At 38.6% G+C, this 20313-nt stretch overlaps 1 protein-coding gene across 1 annotated transcript; it reads left to right on the forward strand.

Moving 5' to 3' along the window:
• The first annotated feature begins 6008 nt into the window (after positions 1-6008).
• Positions 6009-19730, forward strand: smyd2a (SET and MYND domain containing 2a). The gene is made up of 12 exons (XM_053510264.1): positions 6009-6347; positions 6477-6540; positions 8324-8434; positions 8735-8795; positions 10570-10694; positions 12201-12268; positions 12360-12462; positions 13167-13277; positions 15514-15637; positions 16865-17039; positions 17146-17254; positions 19379-19730. Exons 1-12 carry the CDS (start codon positions 6190-6192, stop codon positions 19460-19462), a joined length of 1293 nt encoding a protein of 430 aa, XP_053366239.1. The 5' UTR covers positions 6009-6189; the 3' UTR covers positions 19463-19730.
• The last annotated feature ends 583 nt before the right edge of the window (positions 19731-20313 follow it).

Here is a 20313-nt window from a genome sequence, read left to right on the forward strand (position 1 = left end):
TTGATACTCGTGCTGTTAGACATTAGAAGGTTGGGTTTTTTTTTTAGTAGGTATAATCATAATTTAATTTTAAAAAAAAATTACATTTTAAAAGGCACATGAAAGCATAAAGAATTTAAATAGAGTTGAAATTCATTATTTGATTGTGACTTAAGCTGCATCTCGGGCGGGTGTGATGAAGACTTCTGGCATGACAGTCAAAAGAAGATGCCGCTCCAGCTGTTCGAACATAATCTTACGTGCCAAGTTTCTCCTCAAGAATTCTTACACATAACCGGTTATGGTTTTTTTTCCTCTTAAAACCACTGGGCCACCTGAGGCCCCCTCTCCCTCCCCCCTCAGCGCCGAGCAGACGGGCTTCTTACAGTTGGGCTGAAGCAGCATCTTTGCATTACACGAACAGTCTGCTTCATAATCAAACACCATCTGTCGCTACATCTGAACCTGTTTTAACATCTGTGCATTCTGCAAAGCTGTAAAAAAAAAAACTGTTCCGAACTTTCACAGTTCACTGAGCTGGATGTGTATATTTACAACCTTTAATGCATCTTTGCGCTACTTTTATGAGGTGCCCCCACTCTCTCCTGGCTAGGGGGTTGTAAGGGGTACCAGTTGTCCTGCCACGAGTAGCCAAGCGCAGATGCACGCTATGGCACAGAGGCATGCAGCAAGAGGAAGATGGAAGGAGAGCTTAAAGTGAATGAACATTTTTTCGCCAAGTAACAAACCGTTGTAACCCGTTCTGCCTCTGTTGAGGAGCCTTGAAGTTGATCATGCTTGACGTTCTATTAGAGGAACTGACACTACAGACTATTAAAGTCAATCAGGAGCATGGCTGGGGTGAAACTAAAGTGCATTCTAGGAAATTTAGGAACTGAAACATCTCTCGCAGGATGATTCAGCTGCTACATCACTACATCCAGAGTTTGTCTTGCTTCGGCTTCAGACCCAGTGAGGGGCAGAAAACAGCAGCGTACGCACCATAAACCATGATGTTGCATTGACACATGCACAGAGAACGCATTGGTTATGACTAGAAGAAGAAGAAGAGAGTTTTTTTTCTTTCTATATGTGTGAATTAATATGATCTCTAATGATGCAAGGCACTTGGAGTAGTGTTATTTCAATAGCATCTATATATTAATATTAATTGCTCCAAGATTATTATGCTTTATATTATTCGCTACAGAATAATTATTGCTAATAAAAAGAAGAATTATGACTTCAAACCTTGATCAAGAAAGGATGTCTGAAATAGAAATGATTGTCTTTACAATTAAAATGTTATTAGATTCAAAATAGGAAATCTTTTTTTTTTTTTTAAACATGCCCAAAGTATTATCATTTATTTTACTATTACTGTATTTAATTATTTAATTAACATTTTATTATTATTTACTCATAGTCACTTTTTTACAGTTACATCATAAATGTGTTTGTATTAACATTCACATTCATAAAATGCATAATAATCTATTCATAACAGACCAAAAAGCCTTACACTATAAAAATATACTTTAACTAATTTATGGTGTCTGTTGATGCGCTACACAATTTATAAATATATTCTCTGCCAATAACAGGGGCACACAAGCACACACATTATGGGCATTATATCTTTATGTGTTTGAACTGTGGAAGGAAACCAGAGCACGTGGAGGAAACCCACCAATCACACAAGAACATCCGATCGAACCCTCAACCCTGGAAGTGCAAGACCACCGTGCTAACCAGAGTGCTAACCAGAGTGCTAACCAGAGTGCCACCTATTTACTATATAATGAGCAAAAGGAATTGGCAGTTACTGTACCTGTGACCTGAGCAGTTTCACAACAGGAATCTATTTGATCCAACTATTGTTGGAAATTAAGTCGTATACACCCATAGAATAAAAGTTGAAGTGTTGCTGTTAAAAACATGACATTTGGTCAAATTTCTATAAAGTAACAAGTACTAGAGTTTAAAATGATTAAAAACCATCTACTGATAACCTGCACAGATTTATGAGCAAACATTTACATTACATTTATAGAGATTTGTCAGTTCATCTCACAGGTTTCTGCAGCGTAACAGAGCAGAGACGAGATCACTTGGTGACATCTAGTGGCAATTCAGTAATGTCTTATTTCTCTCAATGTGAAAAGATTGTGCAAAGTCAATATTCTCAAGGTTGAATTCAAATATGCATGCTATGTTAATGTTTGTTTACTGGTTTTACCAGATCATAGTAAAGATCCTTTAGGTTGTAGCCACACACACACACACACACACACACACTTGCACAGATAGACACAGGAAAGTACATAGATCTACCAGAGATTATAACTAGGAAATTGTCAGCACTCTACAGTTTGTCTCCTTTAATAACTTGGATTTGAAGACTTTCAGCACTTCAGGAAGCTCCGGCTACTATAATTATTTCAGCTCAGTTTTTCAGCTTTTCCATTTGTGTGACCACCTCGATTAAATCCCAGTAGCTAACTGCATTATAATTAAAACACTGATGCTCGCCTATAAAGACTAAAAAAAGACCCGATTTCACACAGTTCTAGACCCTCAGCAGATCACGGTCTCTCCTGCATTCTCTTCAAACCACAAGCACAGCTTAGCAACCCTCATAGGAGAAATGCATCAAGACTCCTCTGCGTTTTGGCCTCCTGGTGGTGTAATGAACCGCTGACATTTCTGCTTACCACTCTCCAACTGCTTCATGGTGTTCTCACACCGACAGCACAGCCATATGGTATTTAAGGGAGACGACAAATCACTACCCCATTTGCTCTGGATAAAGATGTCCATTGGAGATACTCCATACTAATCATTCAATTATTAAAAATAATGCTAACAAGGATTATCCAAAAAAAATAAATCTCACAAAGTATATTATTAGTATTATTATTGGCAGCCATCGGTTTGGCTCCAATAGAGCTTTAAGTACCAGAATTAAAAAGTATCATGTGTGTAAAATGAAGCCGTGTCGTCTTTCCCAACAAAAGTTATAACATATTAAAAGCCTCTCTGGTATCAATTACGCAACGTTAGATGTGAAGTACAGTATCAGTTATCAGGTATTAAAGGTGAAGCATCAGTTAGTTATCAGGTGTCAGGTCGCCAGGTACCAGACCAGGGATCAGCTTGGATTCAACGCCTTGATGTGGATGGATGGATGGATGGATGGATGGATGGATAGATAGATAGATAGATAGATAGATAGATAGATAGATAAATAGATAGATAGATAGATAGATAGATAGATAGATAGATAAAAAGTTTTTTAAAATGACACAAATATCAATTTTTACAATGTCTGATACTTCAGCGTTTTTAGATCTTTGTGTCAGATCTTACTCTGGCATACTGACGTATAAACCTTTTATAACTTTTTATAAGTGTTAAATTACATTATATTTATACCAGGATGATTTGCAGTGTTGTTCTCAAAGGGTAAATAAAGTCCAACAAAGGGTTTATAACAAAGTATTGAGATCAAATTTTGTTATTGACCAAATACTTATTTTCCACCATAATTTACCAATTAATTCATTATAAATCCTACAAAGTGATATTTTGGATTTTTTTTTCTTATTTAGTCTTATAGTTGAGGTAAACCTACTGTATGATAAAAATTACAGCCTCTCTCATCTTTTTAACTGGGAGAACTTGTACAATTGGAGGCTGAATAAATACTTTAGCCCCCTGATAGATAGATAGATAGATAGATAGATAGATAGATAGATAGATAGATAGATAGATAGATAGATAGATAGATAGATAGATAGATAGATTTAAACCAACTAGTGCAAACTGTTTTCAGTCTTGTTCAAAATAAACCGTGTATGTGTTGAAATTATACAGTGTTATTAGGTTTTAATAAAAAAAAATAATAATAAAAAACCCAGTTAGGGCAGAAATAAAGGTAGAGAAACGCCCACTGGAGGGTTTCCCCCTTTACAGCGGTTCCGCTAGCAGGGCTTTAACACTGCGGACTTTAGGACAGCGCGGGTATCTGGGGGGATGCATAGGGTTGCCAGATCTTCCATAGAATTAAGTTGGCGTGTAGACACAATATAGACGCGTGTAGGTGGATTTAAATGTAGTTTTAAAAAAGTGTTACTGCGACTTTCACCAGGAAAAACCTTTAGAAAAAATAAAAGAGTGACTTTAAAATCATAAAAATAGGAAATGACTTATTGTGGGCATTAATGGATTTGTCTGATTTATTAACATTTATTAATTTATATAATAGATGAGTCTGTTACATTCAGTATATCTGTATGCTCTTTATACAGCTTTAAACCTTCTTTATGTGTGTGTGTGTGTGTGTGTGTGTTTATTAATAGTATGATTTTAAAAGTGTGATTGATTTACCTTATTGGAATGAAATCATGTAAAATCTTTTAGGACAGTAAATGTATGTAATTAATATAATGCAGACAAATTACAGTTGTTTGTTTGTTTACCTTTAGAATGTGCATGTCTCTCAGTATTTGCACAGAACTGGAAGATTCATATATACGTAATTTATGTGAAATGTGTAAAAGTCTCACACTCATCTTATCTTCTATATGGCTTTATCCTGTATTCAGGGTCACCGAGGGGCCTGGAGCCTATCACAGGAGACTTAGGGCATGAGGCGGAGTAAACCCTGGACAGGGCACACACACTCAAACACTACGGGCAATTTGGGAACACCAATTAGCCTAACCTGCATATCTTTGGACTGTTGGAGGAAACCGGAAAACCCGGAGGAAACCCACCAAGCACGGGGAGAACATGTAAACTCCATGCACACAGAGACGGAATCAAATCCTGACCATGGAGGTGCAGGGTGACTGTGCTAACCAAAACACCACCGTGCCACCTGTCTAAAAGTCACTGTATATTATTATTATTATTATTATTATTATTTTGATTAAGATACAAAAAGGTCTATCTAAATAAAGGAAAGGTCTGTACTTTGGTCAGAATTTACTTTTTTAATGATATCTTTTACGTTTAATACATTAGAGGACCAGAAACCAGTATCAGAAAAAATAAAATAATCTGTTTGTCTGTCCATTTGTTCTATCTGTCCAGCCAGACAGTTTGTCACAGCATCATGCAAAACTGGCTGAAAAGAATTGAATGAAATTATGAAACTGTGGCAGTCTCTATAACTACTTACTTGCTTATTACTAGATGTCCATCAAAAATTAAGCTTTGTGCCATAAATAAAATCAAAATATCGAGTGGAAGTGATGTGCAATTTTGTGCTCATAAACCACAAGTTTTTACAGTGTACTGTGCGTGCGTCAACCTGTGGGCGCGTCTTAAACTCGACAGCTGGACAGAATTAAATAAATCTCCCGCAGTCCTTAGATCTCCGCCTGAAGTTTAATCTGCACCATCAGTGAATCTAAATGTGGAGTAAAAGTGATGTTATGAACAGTTATGTGTGGGGAATAATAATCTACTGTAAAATAATCTACTAATGCGCTACTGTCTCAATGTAAACAAACACCTGCACCAATAGATATTAATTAGAAAAGATAAAGTGAATATTTTGACTGGGATTAGTTCATATTTTCACTTTGGCTGAAATAACAGCGCTGAAGTGGTATAAGTGAATTTTAACACGCTGGAGTGGTTTTAAGACAAAACTTCATCTTCATCTTTGTGATTCACTCTCCGATTACCGAACAGGGAGTGTATTTGTCTGAGCACCAAAGAAGGACAACTTAGTGTAAACAAGGTGTAAGATACTCAACCTTACAGAATGGGATTTCTTTGTATTAATAAGTTAGACAGAGAGTTCTGCTGTACAGAGAGACACACAGACATGGACGTGGGCTTCAACCTCTAATAATAATCATAATAATAATAATAATAATAATATCACTGATTACATTAAAGATCAGATTATTTTTTTTATTTAACATTTTCTTTTCAGTTCTGAATGATGGGTTTTCATTGACAATTGTAGGGTAATATATGTTGACGTGGCAACCCTGTCCGTGCCGTAGCCCCGCCCAGCCTCTCCTCTCCATGTGCTGCTCTCGGGTAGAAGCTGCTGCTGGACTTTCTGTAGTTATTATCTCTAAAATCTACTAAACTCACTCTCCCTGGTGTCCGCGGAGGGCAGTTTAAACTCCCCCGGCCGTTAGCGGAGGTGAGAAGCGCTGCTCGCTGGGAGACACATGTAGTGAGGGAATGGAGGGCTGTGAGAGATTCCTGAGTCCGGGGAGAGGCCGAGGGGTCAGGGCGACCAGGCACTTCCAGGTGGGGGAGCTGGTGTTCGCCTGTCCCGCTTACGCCTACGTGCTGACGGAGAACGAGCGCGGCGGACACTGCGAGTTCTGCTTCACCAGGTAACCTGCACGGCTTTGGGGCTTCCGCAGTTTCACTGAGCTGGGCGCAGCGTTCAGCCCCGGGCGTTAAGGTCGCTCTGTGAGGCGGTGACCTGTGTGTGTGTGTGTGTGTGTGTGTTCTCTTCTCAGAAGTGAAAGGCTGTCCAAGTGTGGAAAGTGTAAGCAGGCCTTCTACTGCAATGTCGAGTGTCAGGTAAGCGTTAAAGACACAGTTAGATTTGTACACAGGTTTTGGAGAAGACGCTGAAGTTTTGAAGATTCTGTTTTTGTTCCAGTTCACCGTTCCACCTTAAATGGTTGCAGATACCGTGTAGGGCCGCTAGAGGGCCCTTCAATAAACAGTTGTTATGTATTAAAAAAGAAAATAAGTCACCCCACGGTTTATGAAAGTAGCGGCCATATAAGGTACTGCATGTCACGTGATGGTGTGAGTGAGGGTTTATAAACCGTGTGGTGTAAAGATACAAAGAAACAAAATGTTCTTTACAAGTTACAATATGATGCTAATAATAATAATCAGGTGTTATAACTCTATGTAATAATTAGTATAATTAGATAATGTAATAATGTTATAAGTATATATACGCACTCGAAATTATTCACCCCCTATTTAAAATTAGTTAGTTTTTTTGGCCAAAATGACTAATTTGCAGCTGTTTCTAATAAATCTGCAACCTTTAATGTTTGTACAGTAGATACTATATAAGGTTTACTTTATAAAATCAAGTTTTATACACATTAAATAATTCTTACAATATTGTTACAATAATAATAATAATATATTATACTGAATTGTCAAATATTTATTGCTTATTTGTTGATAATTATTTATATAATATGTTATATATTATATAATATATATAATAAATAATCATATATGTTGTTAATCATATTTTTATATATTTGGTTGTATTACAGTTGTATGGCTAATGTGATGATTATAGTGATAATAATGTATAATTTATAAGTGATTATATATAAATAATGTGATAATGAATGTTTTATGTTCACCACTTGCGATAAAAAATTAAGTATACCTAACCTGCTGTATTATGATTATTAAACCCACTAATGACTTTTAAACCCCCTCGTGCCGGATCCTGATGGTATCTTCCTGATTCTTCGTTCTCTCGTATCACAGGAACGTGTCGTGTCATTCAAACGTATCTGAAGTCGACGTTATCAAACAGGAAGTGGAAGGAATTCCTTAGCAGTGCTCTTATGTCCCTGACTCCAGAGTCGGCTCATGTGTTCAGTAACTCGATCTGGGGGAAGTTCTGGGGCTAATAATAGTCTCGCCTGTTTTAGAATGACGGCTCAGTCTGGGCTCTGTGTGTTTCTTTCTTCAGCGAATCCCGGGTGCCGTTTGAGGCTCGCGTGCACGCGCGACGTTAATGAGCAGCTGAGTGAAGACGTGGGAACGATTACAAGAGCCACATTTCACTGCAGATGAACAGCAACTTAGATTTAAATGATGTGATGGAAACTGTTCATGAAAATCACTCGGTCTCGTATGAAAACATGTAGTGTTACAACAGAATTCAGAGATCTAGCACTGAGGCATCGATCCAAGAAGCAGAGTACACCTACACCACGTGCTGAAACAACTCGTATCCATGGTCTCTGGGCCAGGAACCAGAAATCTGAGTTCTGAGAGTAAAAACTCCCTTTATTTCTCTATATAATCCCCTGATACACTAATGCACATATCCCAGTGCTTCACTAGTGTTTGGACACCATCAAGGTAAAAAGTTTTCCCAGTATACGTCTGTCTGGTTCACGTCTGGAACCGCAGCCTCCCAGGAAATCCTTTAATGACTTTTCCAAACATGTGGAAGTGTCTTGGAGCGAGATCAGGACTGTACGGGGGACGTGGCGATGACTCCCAGTCGAGTTCCCGTAACGTGAGTGTGAGTGGTGTTGATGAATGAGTGTGTGAACAGTGCCTTAAAGCTCTTTATTTTCCGTGGCTTTAGAAAGGAGACTGGTCCATGCACAAGCTGGAGTGCGCTGCCATGTGCGCGTACGGAGAGAACTGGTGTCCTCCAGAGACGGTCCAGCTCGTCGCAAGAATCCTCATGAAGCAGGTGAGCCGAGCCTACATGTAGGTGCTGTTACTCAGGACAGATACGTTTATGTTTCCCAGTAAAATATTCCTTCTACTTTTAGTTATTTTATACGTTACCCTTTTTTGATTAAACATGTAAAGGTGCAGACGGTCGGCTTTGTGTCACGTCATTTCCGTCGCCCCCTAAATGTCATGGATGTATTGCGCTGCGCTCGCTGTGATTTATTTGAACTGCTTTTTCAATACTTTTCTGTAGTACTGATGGCAAGTAATTATAGTCTGTAATATAATCTGTCATTTCCCCTCTTTTTTAAATCAGAAATGCCAGACAGAGCCGACTCAGTCAGAAAGATTGTTATTGCTGAAAGAATTTGAATCACGTGAGTATTCCGTCTTATGTCATGTTTATAGCCGAGCCTCATAGCCTCCTGACCACAACCCAGCATAAAGAAGTTCAGGTTTAGTTCAAAACCAAATAAAGCTAAAGGTTTAAAGAGAATTGCTGTTTGTTTTAGTTTGTTCAAAGGTTCTAAAAGTAAGGCAGCTTATAAATGTATAAAATCCACAATTACAGGAATACAAGGTACAGAAAGAGATGTTATATTTATTTTTATTATTTATTTATTTTGAAAAATCTACATTCAGTGCTCGTTTAAGTGCCGAGTGAAGAGGCGACACTTCAGACTTTGTTTAGAGACAGCCAGTGACCGCGCCGGTAAGTTCATTCCACCAGGAGAGAGAGAGAGAGAGAGAGAGAGGAGTACTGATGCGTGTCTTCATTGTGTCGTGAGTTGAGCTGAGGTTTGTGGTCTGAAGCGAGCGTGGAACACCATGAGGTTTAATAATCAGGCAGCCGTGACTTAAATCTGATTCGTACAACTACAGGAAGTTAATCAACACACCATGCAGCTGCGTTTGTTAGCAAATAGAGATCCTAATCTACCGGAATTATAGTTCATGCATAGTATTGTCGAAAAGACTCGACACTTCTTATTCCTTTATTAAATGATGTAGATTCAGTTAGCGACAGGCTGCAAAGTGCTAAAAGTTACGATTAAAAAAAGGTTATTTATGCAGCGACCTCATTTCCCCTCTCGTCTGTTCCAACCCCTCAGCATTCAGCAGTTACTGATCACCTCCTGATTATCTCTCATCATCTGCTCCTGATTATCACTGGGCCAGGACTTAATGTAGATGATTTTATGCGTGAATAATTCATAGGTCACCGTGTGGCCTAACTAACAAAACACATTCCTCAGGTACAGGGACTGGAGTAAACACAAGGAGAGACAAAAATGTCCTTCAGGACCCCTGGAGAACTATTCTTCAAGGCTTTGAATGGGTAGGGGCGATATGAAGGGAGGCTGAAAGGAGCTATATCAGGAGAAGGTCAGGTTCTGCCACTGACATTGTGTTCATACGCCAACTTGAATTAAGTTTGTTAGTCACAGGAGTCTGGGCAAACTTCATGAGATCGGCTCCTCTCGTTCCTCATTCTTCTCGTATCCGGTCATGAATTGGCTCGGGCGTTGGACTCGTGCTTACAAATCAAAGCAACTGTATTTTGTCATTTTTATTATTATTATTGTCAGTACAGAACACTTTACACCACCTATTTATCTATTCTCTGATTATAATAATCTCACAAAACAGTTTTGAGAGATGGAATAATTAAATGATTTATGAGATCTTGTTGTTTTTAGGCGACTGAGATGAGAATTAAATGTTAAACTGAATGAATCATCGTGTTGTAAGTGGGAAATGTCAGAGCTATTAGGCAGAGGACTTTAAGTGCGGCAGTAATTTACATTTACATTTAGGCATTTGGCAGACGCTCTTATCCAGAGCGACTTACATTTTTATCTTATTACACATCTGAGCAGTTGAGGGTTAAGGGCCTTGCTCAAGGGCCCAACAGTGGCAACTTGGTGGTTGTGGGGTTTGAACCTGGGATCTTCCGAACCGTAGTCCAATGCCTTAACCACTGAGCTACCCCTGGTATGTAACTGTGACTTTTGTTTTTGTTTGTTTTTTTTAAATTCTTAACAACAAAAGAATATACAGTATAAGCACAGAGATGCCTTCATTAATGTTTAATAAATCGTCGACTTGAACTTTTACACATATTCATGTGGTTTCTTTTATTTTGTCAAGATCTGGACAAGATGGACAACGAGAAAAACGAGATGAACCAAACTAACATTGCTGCACTTCATCACTTTTATTCGAAGCATCTGGATACTCCTAGTAACGATGCTCTTGCAGAGCTTTTTTCCCAGGTAACTCACCTTATAATGTTTATCGGTGAGTTTAATAATTATAGTGATACAGTAATCGTTGTTCTATTAAATTACAAAAAGGGCATGGTGTTATGGTTTATCTCCCGATTAAAAACTGACTGGGAAACTGACCAGGGAAACTGCGAAGCAAAAAAAACAAATAATAAATTGACGACTTGTCAAAAAACCTCACTGATGCATGATTTCCCTCTCCCATAATAAACAGTGTCTTATTTGTTAATAATTTTTAGGTTAATAACCATCGGCACTGTTTAACCTTATTATAACATGAATGAATTAATACAAAAAAATATGTCATTTTCTTAATTACATTTTATTTGTATAGCGCTTTTAAGAATGGTGATTGTCACGAAACAGCTTTACACGATTAAAAAAAGTTATGGAAGTCTGTATGAGATGTGAGTGCGTGTGAATCAGAATGATCAGATCATCCCTGATAATCGAGCCGAGGGCGAGGGGAAAACTCCCTGAGATGGTAATAGGAAGAAACCTTGAGAGGAACCGGACTCGACAGGGAACCCATCCTCATCTGGGTGATAACGGAGAGCAGGGATTGATCTGCACTCATACTGTGTGTTAGGAGGCTGGAAGTTCAGTATAACAGGAGATGTGGAGAAGTTTGTATGAATTTCAGTCATGAACTATCGAGCGACTGCAGTCACGAGTCCTCAGAGAACAGCTGTCCGCATCAGCCGAGGACAGGACCGTCTTCGTAGAAAAGTGGAACCGTCCCCAGTCACCCCACGCATCCCTGACAGACCACACGAGGCGCCCATGTGACGAGATCTCCAACCAGAAGCGGGGCACCAGGACGAGTCAGACAGCACAGTGAGATGATATGTACAATTTATTGTAGGTAGCATCATAAAATTGCACACGTACTTGTGGAGAAACATGTGGAAATGGCTCTGCAAGGACGGCGAAGGTTTTAATACCTCCTAGCTGAGTTTCTGTAATGTGCAAGTGCAGTTCCCACAGACAGACGCGACTTTTGGCCACAAGTTATGCGTCAAGGATCAGGCGTTCCACACGTTGAATGTTCATGATGTTCATGACTACAGTGTGTTTCCTGAGCCACCTCAGCCTGGATCGTCATTCACGGACGTACGGCCTTCTTTAAAACATTTGCACCGTTTAAACTGCGACTAAGAGTCTCATCACCGTACTGTGCTTGAAGTCTTCTGTAAATGTCAATCACTTTTCTGCCTTCATTTACCAGAAATCCCAATCTCATTTTAACTTAAACTGCTAACATACAAAGAAAAATCAGTCATCTATATCACTGAGCTCCTTTAAGTGAAATTCTACGCTAAGAGCTAAGCTCTGTAGTCTGAGGATTGGGTTCACTGAGCTGACACAGTCTGTGTTTTATTTGATTTGTGTAAGACTACAGAAAAGAAATACATTCCACACGGGATCAGTAAAGGTCTTGAGTGGTCGTGTGGACACACTGTTGATGTAGATCACTTGTTCTCTTTGTCCCAGGTGAACTGTAACGGCTTTACCATTGAGGATGAGGAGTTGTCTCATTTGGGCTCTGCAGTCTTTCCAGAGTGAGCAGTTACTCTCTTCATCACAATCTATTAATATTAAAATTATATTCTTCATGTATGTAGCTTTTTTTTTTTTTTTTTTTAATCACAGCGTTGCTTTAATGAACCACAGCTGTAATCCGAATGTGATCGTGACCTATAAAGGTACAGTAGCAGAGGTTCGTGCTGTTCAGAAAATCAACCCTGGAGAGGAGGTGAGTGTGAGAGCTGCTTTTTAATTTCTGTCTCGATTTGACCAGGGGTTGATGGTTCAGGAACATATTGTAGTCCCCGACTTATGAACATTTGAGTAGGAGAATTTCTGCAGATTTGAACGGATCCCGGTTCTACAAATATATGTTCTATATATATTTATAGGTTCTACAAATATATGAACAAGCCAATGCAAACTACACTGCAGTGCACCAGATAACAATATTTACAATTATATAAAATATTGTCAGTGTGTAAGTGAATGTATAAAATGTCTAAAGTCCAGTATGTAGCATGTAGCCTTTAAACGAGGTCAGCTGACCCCGCTGCGTCGCTGGAATTCCGCTTGTGATTTGAAGGCGCAGTTTTGTGAGAGTATAATGTGAAACCAAAACACTAAACGTGTGTTGTTGTTTTTTTAATGCTTTTACATTGTGTATCTTGATGTACAAGACTCACTTTGTTTGACTTATAAACAAATCCGTTTTGCGAACGTGCTTCCAGAACAGAACTCGTTCGTAACTTGGGGACTGACTGTAATATCCACAAAAAGACAAAATAAAAAAAGCGTCACAGTAAATAAATTATGCATAGGACTGTAATATCTGTTATGTTTAAGCACATTTACTAAACATTTGTAGGTGCTTATGGTTCAGCTGAATGTTTTATCATAAACTATAAATTTATTTATTTTGTTTCCTAACAGATTTTCAACAGTTACATTGACCTCCTGTATTCTACCGAGGACAGGAATGAGAGGCTGAAGGAATCGTACTTCTTCACCTGTGACTGTACAGAGTGCACCACCAAATCAAAGGTTTTTATTTTTATTTTTTATTGTGGTATCTAATAGGTACAATAATAATGCACATTAAAGCATTATCGTAATAAAGAGACCCTTTGACCTGGAAATTTTGACACCGACCAGTTCACTTTACATCAAGCAGAAATACTTTTGATCTCACCTCACCGAAACCGTCACCACACTCACTCGAACACGCCCTTCAACACAAGAGCCCTGCGTACAGTGATACCAGAGAGCTGCTGCACCGCGCCGTGGACTCGTCAGCGTCCTGGGGGTCGACCAAACCGGCCACAGTAGCGGGTTAGATCGGTAGATCTGTGCGATACATACTCTTATAGTCCCTTCACTGTCCTCACCATGACGACGTGCGTCTGCTGCGATGTCCGATTCCAGTTCTCAATAAGGATGCTTGGATTGTTTCCTGCAGTGACAGAACTGGTTTTCTCAGGCCTTTTGGAGTTAAAAGCTGCCCCTGATCACACGGTTACACACGTCCTCTAATGCTTTTATGCAGAAAAAAAGAAATTCGACTCGGACCTGAAAATGTGAGTCAAAAGTTGGTCAGTGGACCTTTTTATGAACAGTAACATCTCAAAAACCTCTGGTGAGATAAAGGTGAGTAAACAGCAGCAGAAATAGTTTAATCATCATATCTAATATAATTCATTCATATCTCTTGCATGTTTTTAGTTTTCTGTTTAATCCATGATTAGTAACAGGGTCTCTTACAGCGTTCACAGGGAAATCAGTTCAGCGTTTCAGATCTGTGTGAAGCAATCATACTTACTTTTACACGACAACAGATTTTCTTGCGTTTTCTGCATTTTGTTTTATTTATTTTGGGAACAGTTACAGTCTCAGTTTGACGGAATGTTAGGATTATAACTCACGAAAAATAGGAAAGAAGGTTGGTTTAGTCTTTAAGATTTAACAAGTACCATTTTCCAGATGTTCCTTTACCTCCTGTCAAACTGAACCACTACATCTGCAAAAAAAAAAGTGATAAACAGCTTGTCAGGAACTCAGTATAAACCAGTAAGGATGCGGAATTGTCTCACTTGACATGTAACTGCCATGCTTTGCTTAATTTTCGATATGTTTGAAAAAAGCCTGATGAGGTCGTGGTCGAAACACTATGCTGAAAGAACGTAACCTGATTGGATTACTGGTTTACTGGATTAGTAGTGATAACTCGATTTGCTCTGGTGAGCGTCTAATCATGTGAGTGAAAGGAAATTAGAGAACTCGACAGTGACGCTGCGGCTAGGAAGCAATACCCTTATGATAAATGCGCATTTTTCCAATTTCACCCCACTCCTGTTGCGTTCTTCAGAAGAAAAATTTTAACTTCACATGGCCTTCGTCAGAGTGTTGGCTCTGATGTGTGTCAAAAGGTCGGCGGTTTGAGTCCCAGCTCCGGTAGGTTGCTGCTCTTGGGCCCTCGAGCAAGGCTGTAGAATGGGCCGACCCAGCGCTCTGGCCCAGCGCCCAGCTCCCCTGCCTACTAACAAAAATGGGATATGTGAAGAATAAAGAATTTCACCGTGCTGTAATGTAATGTTTTTATGGCTTTTTTTGTGCCAATATATGTATATATATATATATATATATATATATATATATATATATATATATATATAATTTTTCATGCGTTTTAACTATTAAGGACAATATAATGTACTAATTTTGTGACATAAATATTAACGTAAATTTAGCTACTTTCCATATAAAATATAATACTGTATACATTTTTTAGTGCTGTAGAGAAAACACAAAGCCACCGTGTAGAGGGAAACTTCGGCTTGGGACAGTAAATTATTATTGTATTTACCCTACAAGTACTGATGCCATAGAAGACACACTTGCATGAATTACAGCACATATCGGGGTCACATCAGTGTTTTACATTCTGGCATTGAGGGAGACTCAGCAGTACAGTATACAGGTTTACCTTTACATTATTTTTTTTTAGCTGAGTTTGAAATGAAATTAAAGTGTTTTGGGAGCAGATTTAGGGTTTAAATTATAATAATAAGCATTTATAGATATGGTTTTTTGACCACATCCAAAATCCGTGTTTTTTCACAATTCACGAGTGCTTTAGGAACGTAACACCCAGGGTCTTTTAGGGGCCGACTGTATATGTATAACATACCTACTTTTTGACTTTCAGCCTTTTACAGTTCTGAACTTTTTATATCGATATTTAATTTTCTCGCTTTTTGTTTTCTCGGATGTGGGTTTACAGGACAAGGCTAAAATGAAGATTTGTCCGAAGCTTAGTAAGTCTCCAGAGCCGGAGGAAATTCAGGAAATGGTGCGGTATGCCAAGAACATTATTGAGGAATTCAGGAGAGCCAAGCACTATAAGAATATCCTTACCAGTCTTTCTCTCTCTCTTTTAACACACTTTGTGGTTTAGGATTGTGTACACGTGTGTGACATTCTGCCGTAAGGTACACGGAATACTAAAGTAAGAACTGTAGCAATATAAGGCACAAGTAGTATAAATGTATAAAAATCAAACTTTTGTTCAGATGTTTTCCACAATATACACGTTAAGGCAAGGCAAGTTTATTTGTATAACACATTTCATACACAATGGTTATTCAAAGTGCTTTACATAGAAGAGAAGAAAATCATCATAAAAAAAATAGAAAATAGTAGCACTAAAACTATTCAATTTGATTTAAAATAAAAACAGTTTGTAATGGCTTTTTTAAAACTAATTACAATTTGATTTAGAATCAAAATAAAACAGTTGAAAATATAAGAAACATAAAATACAACATGACATGACTACTGAAACTAAGGTCTGTCTCCAGAATCACCCCAAGCTTCTTGACTCAATTCTTTATTGTTTGACCCCTAGAGTGAAGGTATGCATTCACCTTCAGAGCTTCATCTTTGTTTACAAATGTAATGACCTGAGTTTTCTCCTTGGTAATTTCATCAATGCATTGGCAGGGGAAGTCATTTGGAGATAAGGCTAGGTAAAGCTGGGTATCATCAGCATAGTTGTGACAGGCAATTTGGTTCTTTTTCGTTATCTGACTTAGTGGGAGCATATACAGGCTAAACAGGAGCGGGGCAAGAATTGAGCCTTGTGGGATTCCGCATGTCATGTACGTCCACTTAGACTTGTGCTCTCCTATACTCACATAATAAACAGAAAGCATTCCTCTAAGAAAACATGAAGCTAGAACACAGTGTTTTTTACTTGATCCCTGGTGGTCTGACTGTTCATTCTGTGACATTAGTGATCAGTACAGAGGCGCTAGTGTTGCTAACTAACTGTAGAGTTAGTAACCAGCATGCACTAATCATTAATAAATATTATGTAATTAATTAAATTATTTATTCAGTATTAACTCATCAAATTTTCATTAAAAGTGTTTTTTCTTAAGGTCACTTCAGAATAAAATCACTATTATTTTTATAATAATTTATATTTAATTTATAAAACATTATTTTAACACGTACTGTTACAGAAGGCACCAGAGTGCAGGACAACTCTCTCTCAACGTCTCTCTCTCTCTCTCTCAACGTCTCAACATGTCTCTGGTCATTGATTTGAACAGTCCTTGACTCCACAGCACCCCCCAGTGACCTGCTAGAGATCTGCGAGTTAAGTCTGGAGAAAATGGGATCCATATTTGACGACACCAATATTTACATGCTGCACATGATGTACCAGGCCATGGGCGTCTGCCTCTATATGCAGGACTGGGACGGAGCCATGAAGTACGGAGAGAAAATAGTGGAGCCCTACAGGTGGCATGGATTATTTATATTAATAATGTTTGACGTTAGTAATAAGAGGACCGCTTATACCGCTTGTCTAGACACTGACAGTTTTTTTTTTTTTTTTCCTCCGCAGTGTGCATTACCCTCAGTACTCTCTCAACGTGGCGTCCATGTACCTGAAGCTTGGAAGACTTTATATGGCACTTGAGAAGAAAACACAAGGAGTGAAAGCTTTAAAAAAGGTATCATGTGTTTTTAAAACTTAAACTGAAACTCAAGTCTGTAGAAAACTTGCAGCAACTTAGCTGCTGGTGCTGGAGCTCATGGGTGTCGTATTCAGTGATGTAATACATTAGCTACTCTTAGACTCCTTTACATTGTATGTTCATGTCAAAGGTGTGTAAGTCAGACCTACGAACTAATCCGACCGGAAAACCTTCGGTGACGGCCTTCATTCACATGGTATATATGTAATGTAAAAACATGACATCACCGAGTGTTTTACTCAGAACGACGTGCAGCTCGTCAGCATGTAAAACCCAGTCAGGTGTCTTTAAGTACAAGTCGTTAAATAATTAGCAGCAGCAAAAATATTTAGTTCTATTCTTCTTTCATTGGTTTTTATTATAGATAAGCAAATTTAAAAGTTATTTTGTGTGTGCAAGTTATTAGAACATGAAAATGTCCACCGTCAGTAACCGTCATATTATAAGTGCCGCTGACAATATAATTATTGAATAAAGGGCGTGGCCTCTCCAGATACTACAGCACATCTCTGTAGTACACTCAGAACAACACACACTGGCCCTTATTATAGTAGTGAATACTTTCCATGTAGTGTAAATCAATAGAGCGTCATGTCTATTACATGACAATTTTTAGCAACCAAAGAGATTAGCAACCAAAAGTCTTGTGTAAATATTTCTTGTGAAATAAATAACACAAACTTTTAGTGCATACATGCAAAACCCTCCATTATTCTTTTGCTTGAAGAAAATTTTAGATTAAATCCAGCTTGATTCTGTGTTTACTACAGAAAAATAAATATTTAGTTTAAAAAAATGTGATTAGAGAGTCAACACCGACATCCATGCATCAGTGAACATTTTGATAAGTTCCCAAGATGCCCTGTAGGGGGAGCTGGTGAGTCGTTTGGCATTTCGATCCTCCAGTCTGCTGAACGAAACCATGTGAGGAACAGAGACCGATAGACCAGCAGTGTGGCACCGTTCGTCCACTCGCCGTAGTCTGTGTGTCATTTCCTCAGCTGAACTCACTGAAACCTGCTTGTGCTGTGAGATGCCACAGTGGTGCAGCAGATGTTGTGATGGTGCCTGTGCCCAGGCTGGTGGCACCTTCACCCAGAAGTGTTTAAGATGTTTACTCGTGTCAGTTAAGGATTCCTCCCTGAATAGATCCGACACTCTTGGCCTGGTCACCTCTGCCTGCCTAAAGAGCAAAAAAAGGTTCCAGGTTAAGCTGTTGATGAAACTCTTTTGAACACGAGAGCCTCTAGTGCACATGCCTTGTACGCTCCCAGGTGGAAACGTTTCCACGAGTGGTGTGCAGGACGTTATTTAAATCCAGCATGGTAGATATTGCAGTACATCAGAGCACGATGATGCCTCATAAGTTTGCCGCAGCCTCTGTGAATAGATAAAGTTCCCCTTTTTTCTCAAGAATGATCGAGAGCATGGTCCTCTCACACTATCATGATGTTAATAGATGTTGGAGTTAAATGAGTCTGGTGCACTGGGTCGAGGTCGAGGTTTCGTCCTTGTACTGATACCACCATAATGGTGGACGGAGGAACTCACTCACCAGTTCATTTTTGCTTAAACTGGGACCCAGTTGAACATCAGCACCTGCTCCAGTGGGTTTCATTGGGTTTGTTACACACAGTGACTGGAAATGACAATCAGCCTACTGTACATGTCTGCATGTCTTTGGACTGCGGGAGGAAACTGTGCAGAGGAAACCCCCCAATGCACAGACGTGGTTCGACTCCCAGCCCTGGAGGAGCGAGTCGCTAACCACTACGCCTTCTTGGGCCACTTGTGGTGTCCCTGTGTTTAAGATGTTTAAAGTTGCATACGTTCCTCTTAATAAGGGCTCGGCAAAAGTAATGCGAGTTTAAATGAGACGTGTGGAGTGTTTTCTGTATTTATCCCAGGTATATGTATTGCTTCAACCTTTTGATACCAAATTCTGTAAAATGTATTAAAAGATTTGAAGATCATGTGAAGATTAAAGTTACTGACTGAGATCTTAAACCTTTTCACTTTGTTGTTACTTGAAACTCCTTTAAAGATGTAAAGGAAAATTTTTTTTAAACTTTATTCGCTTTTTGCTCATTTTAATTTCAGGCTCTTGCAATCATGAATGTTTCGTTTGGAAAGGACCATCACTACATCGCTGAGATAAAAAAGGAAATGGAAGAGCAGAAGTAAAAGAACGAACCTCTGTAAATTCAAGAACGGCTCTATGGCATGCTAATCTCGTACCTCTGCTTGCGCACGCACGCGCACACACACACACACACACACACATACTGTTTCTCTTTGGTTGTCATTTTAAGTTTTCATTTGTTTGTTTTACAAAGGACTCTTGACCTGGTCCTGGATATTTAGTTGGTTCTGTTGTCTGTCTGTACCATGATTACATATGCACTGTGTGAACAAGGGCTAATAATTAAACATTAAATATATTTGTCCTAAAGATTGTCTGAAAGTTACTTTAAGTTTCTTTGCTGTATTATTCATCAATCATGTTTGTTTGGATACAGAATTCACTAATGATTTAGTCATATAATAATTAGAAGATAATTTAACATGAATCAAGACCTGTATTTCTGATTCTAAATATTAATTGTCTAGATAGTGTGGCAGAAGGATGGCCTCGTTTAACTGCTTCACGGAGTTACTGGCTCAAAGAAATGTGGGACGACTTAAAAAAAGGATTAGTAATGAAATAAAATTGGGTGATGGTCATGTTTATATATAAAAGCATTGATGTAAATTTAATATTATTTTAAGCAGAAGTGGAAGCCTAAGTAACTTTACTTTGTGTAAGTGAATATTTCACACATTTGTATTTTTTTTAATATAGTTTTAAAATAATTTTTACTTTTACTACACTACATCATATAGGAAATATCTGTACTTTTACTTTCATTTCCTTTGTTACGTGCCTGTGTAACGTGTTGGAAATCAGACGTGAAGCTGGTCATGAGAACAGCACTACATGTTCGAGTGAGAGGATTTACTATGAAAAGGGAAACTGAGCCAATACAAGCACTTCT

Source organism: Clarias gariepinus, chromosome 13, assembly GCF_024256425.1.
Source record: "Clarias gariepinus isolate MV-2021 ecotype Netherlands chromosome 13, CGAR_prim_01v2, whole genome shotgun sequence".
NCBI lineage: Eukaryota > Metazoa > Chordata > Actinopteri > Siluriformes > Clariidae > Clarias > Clarias gariepinus.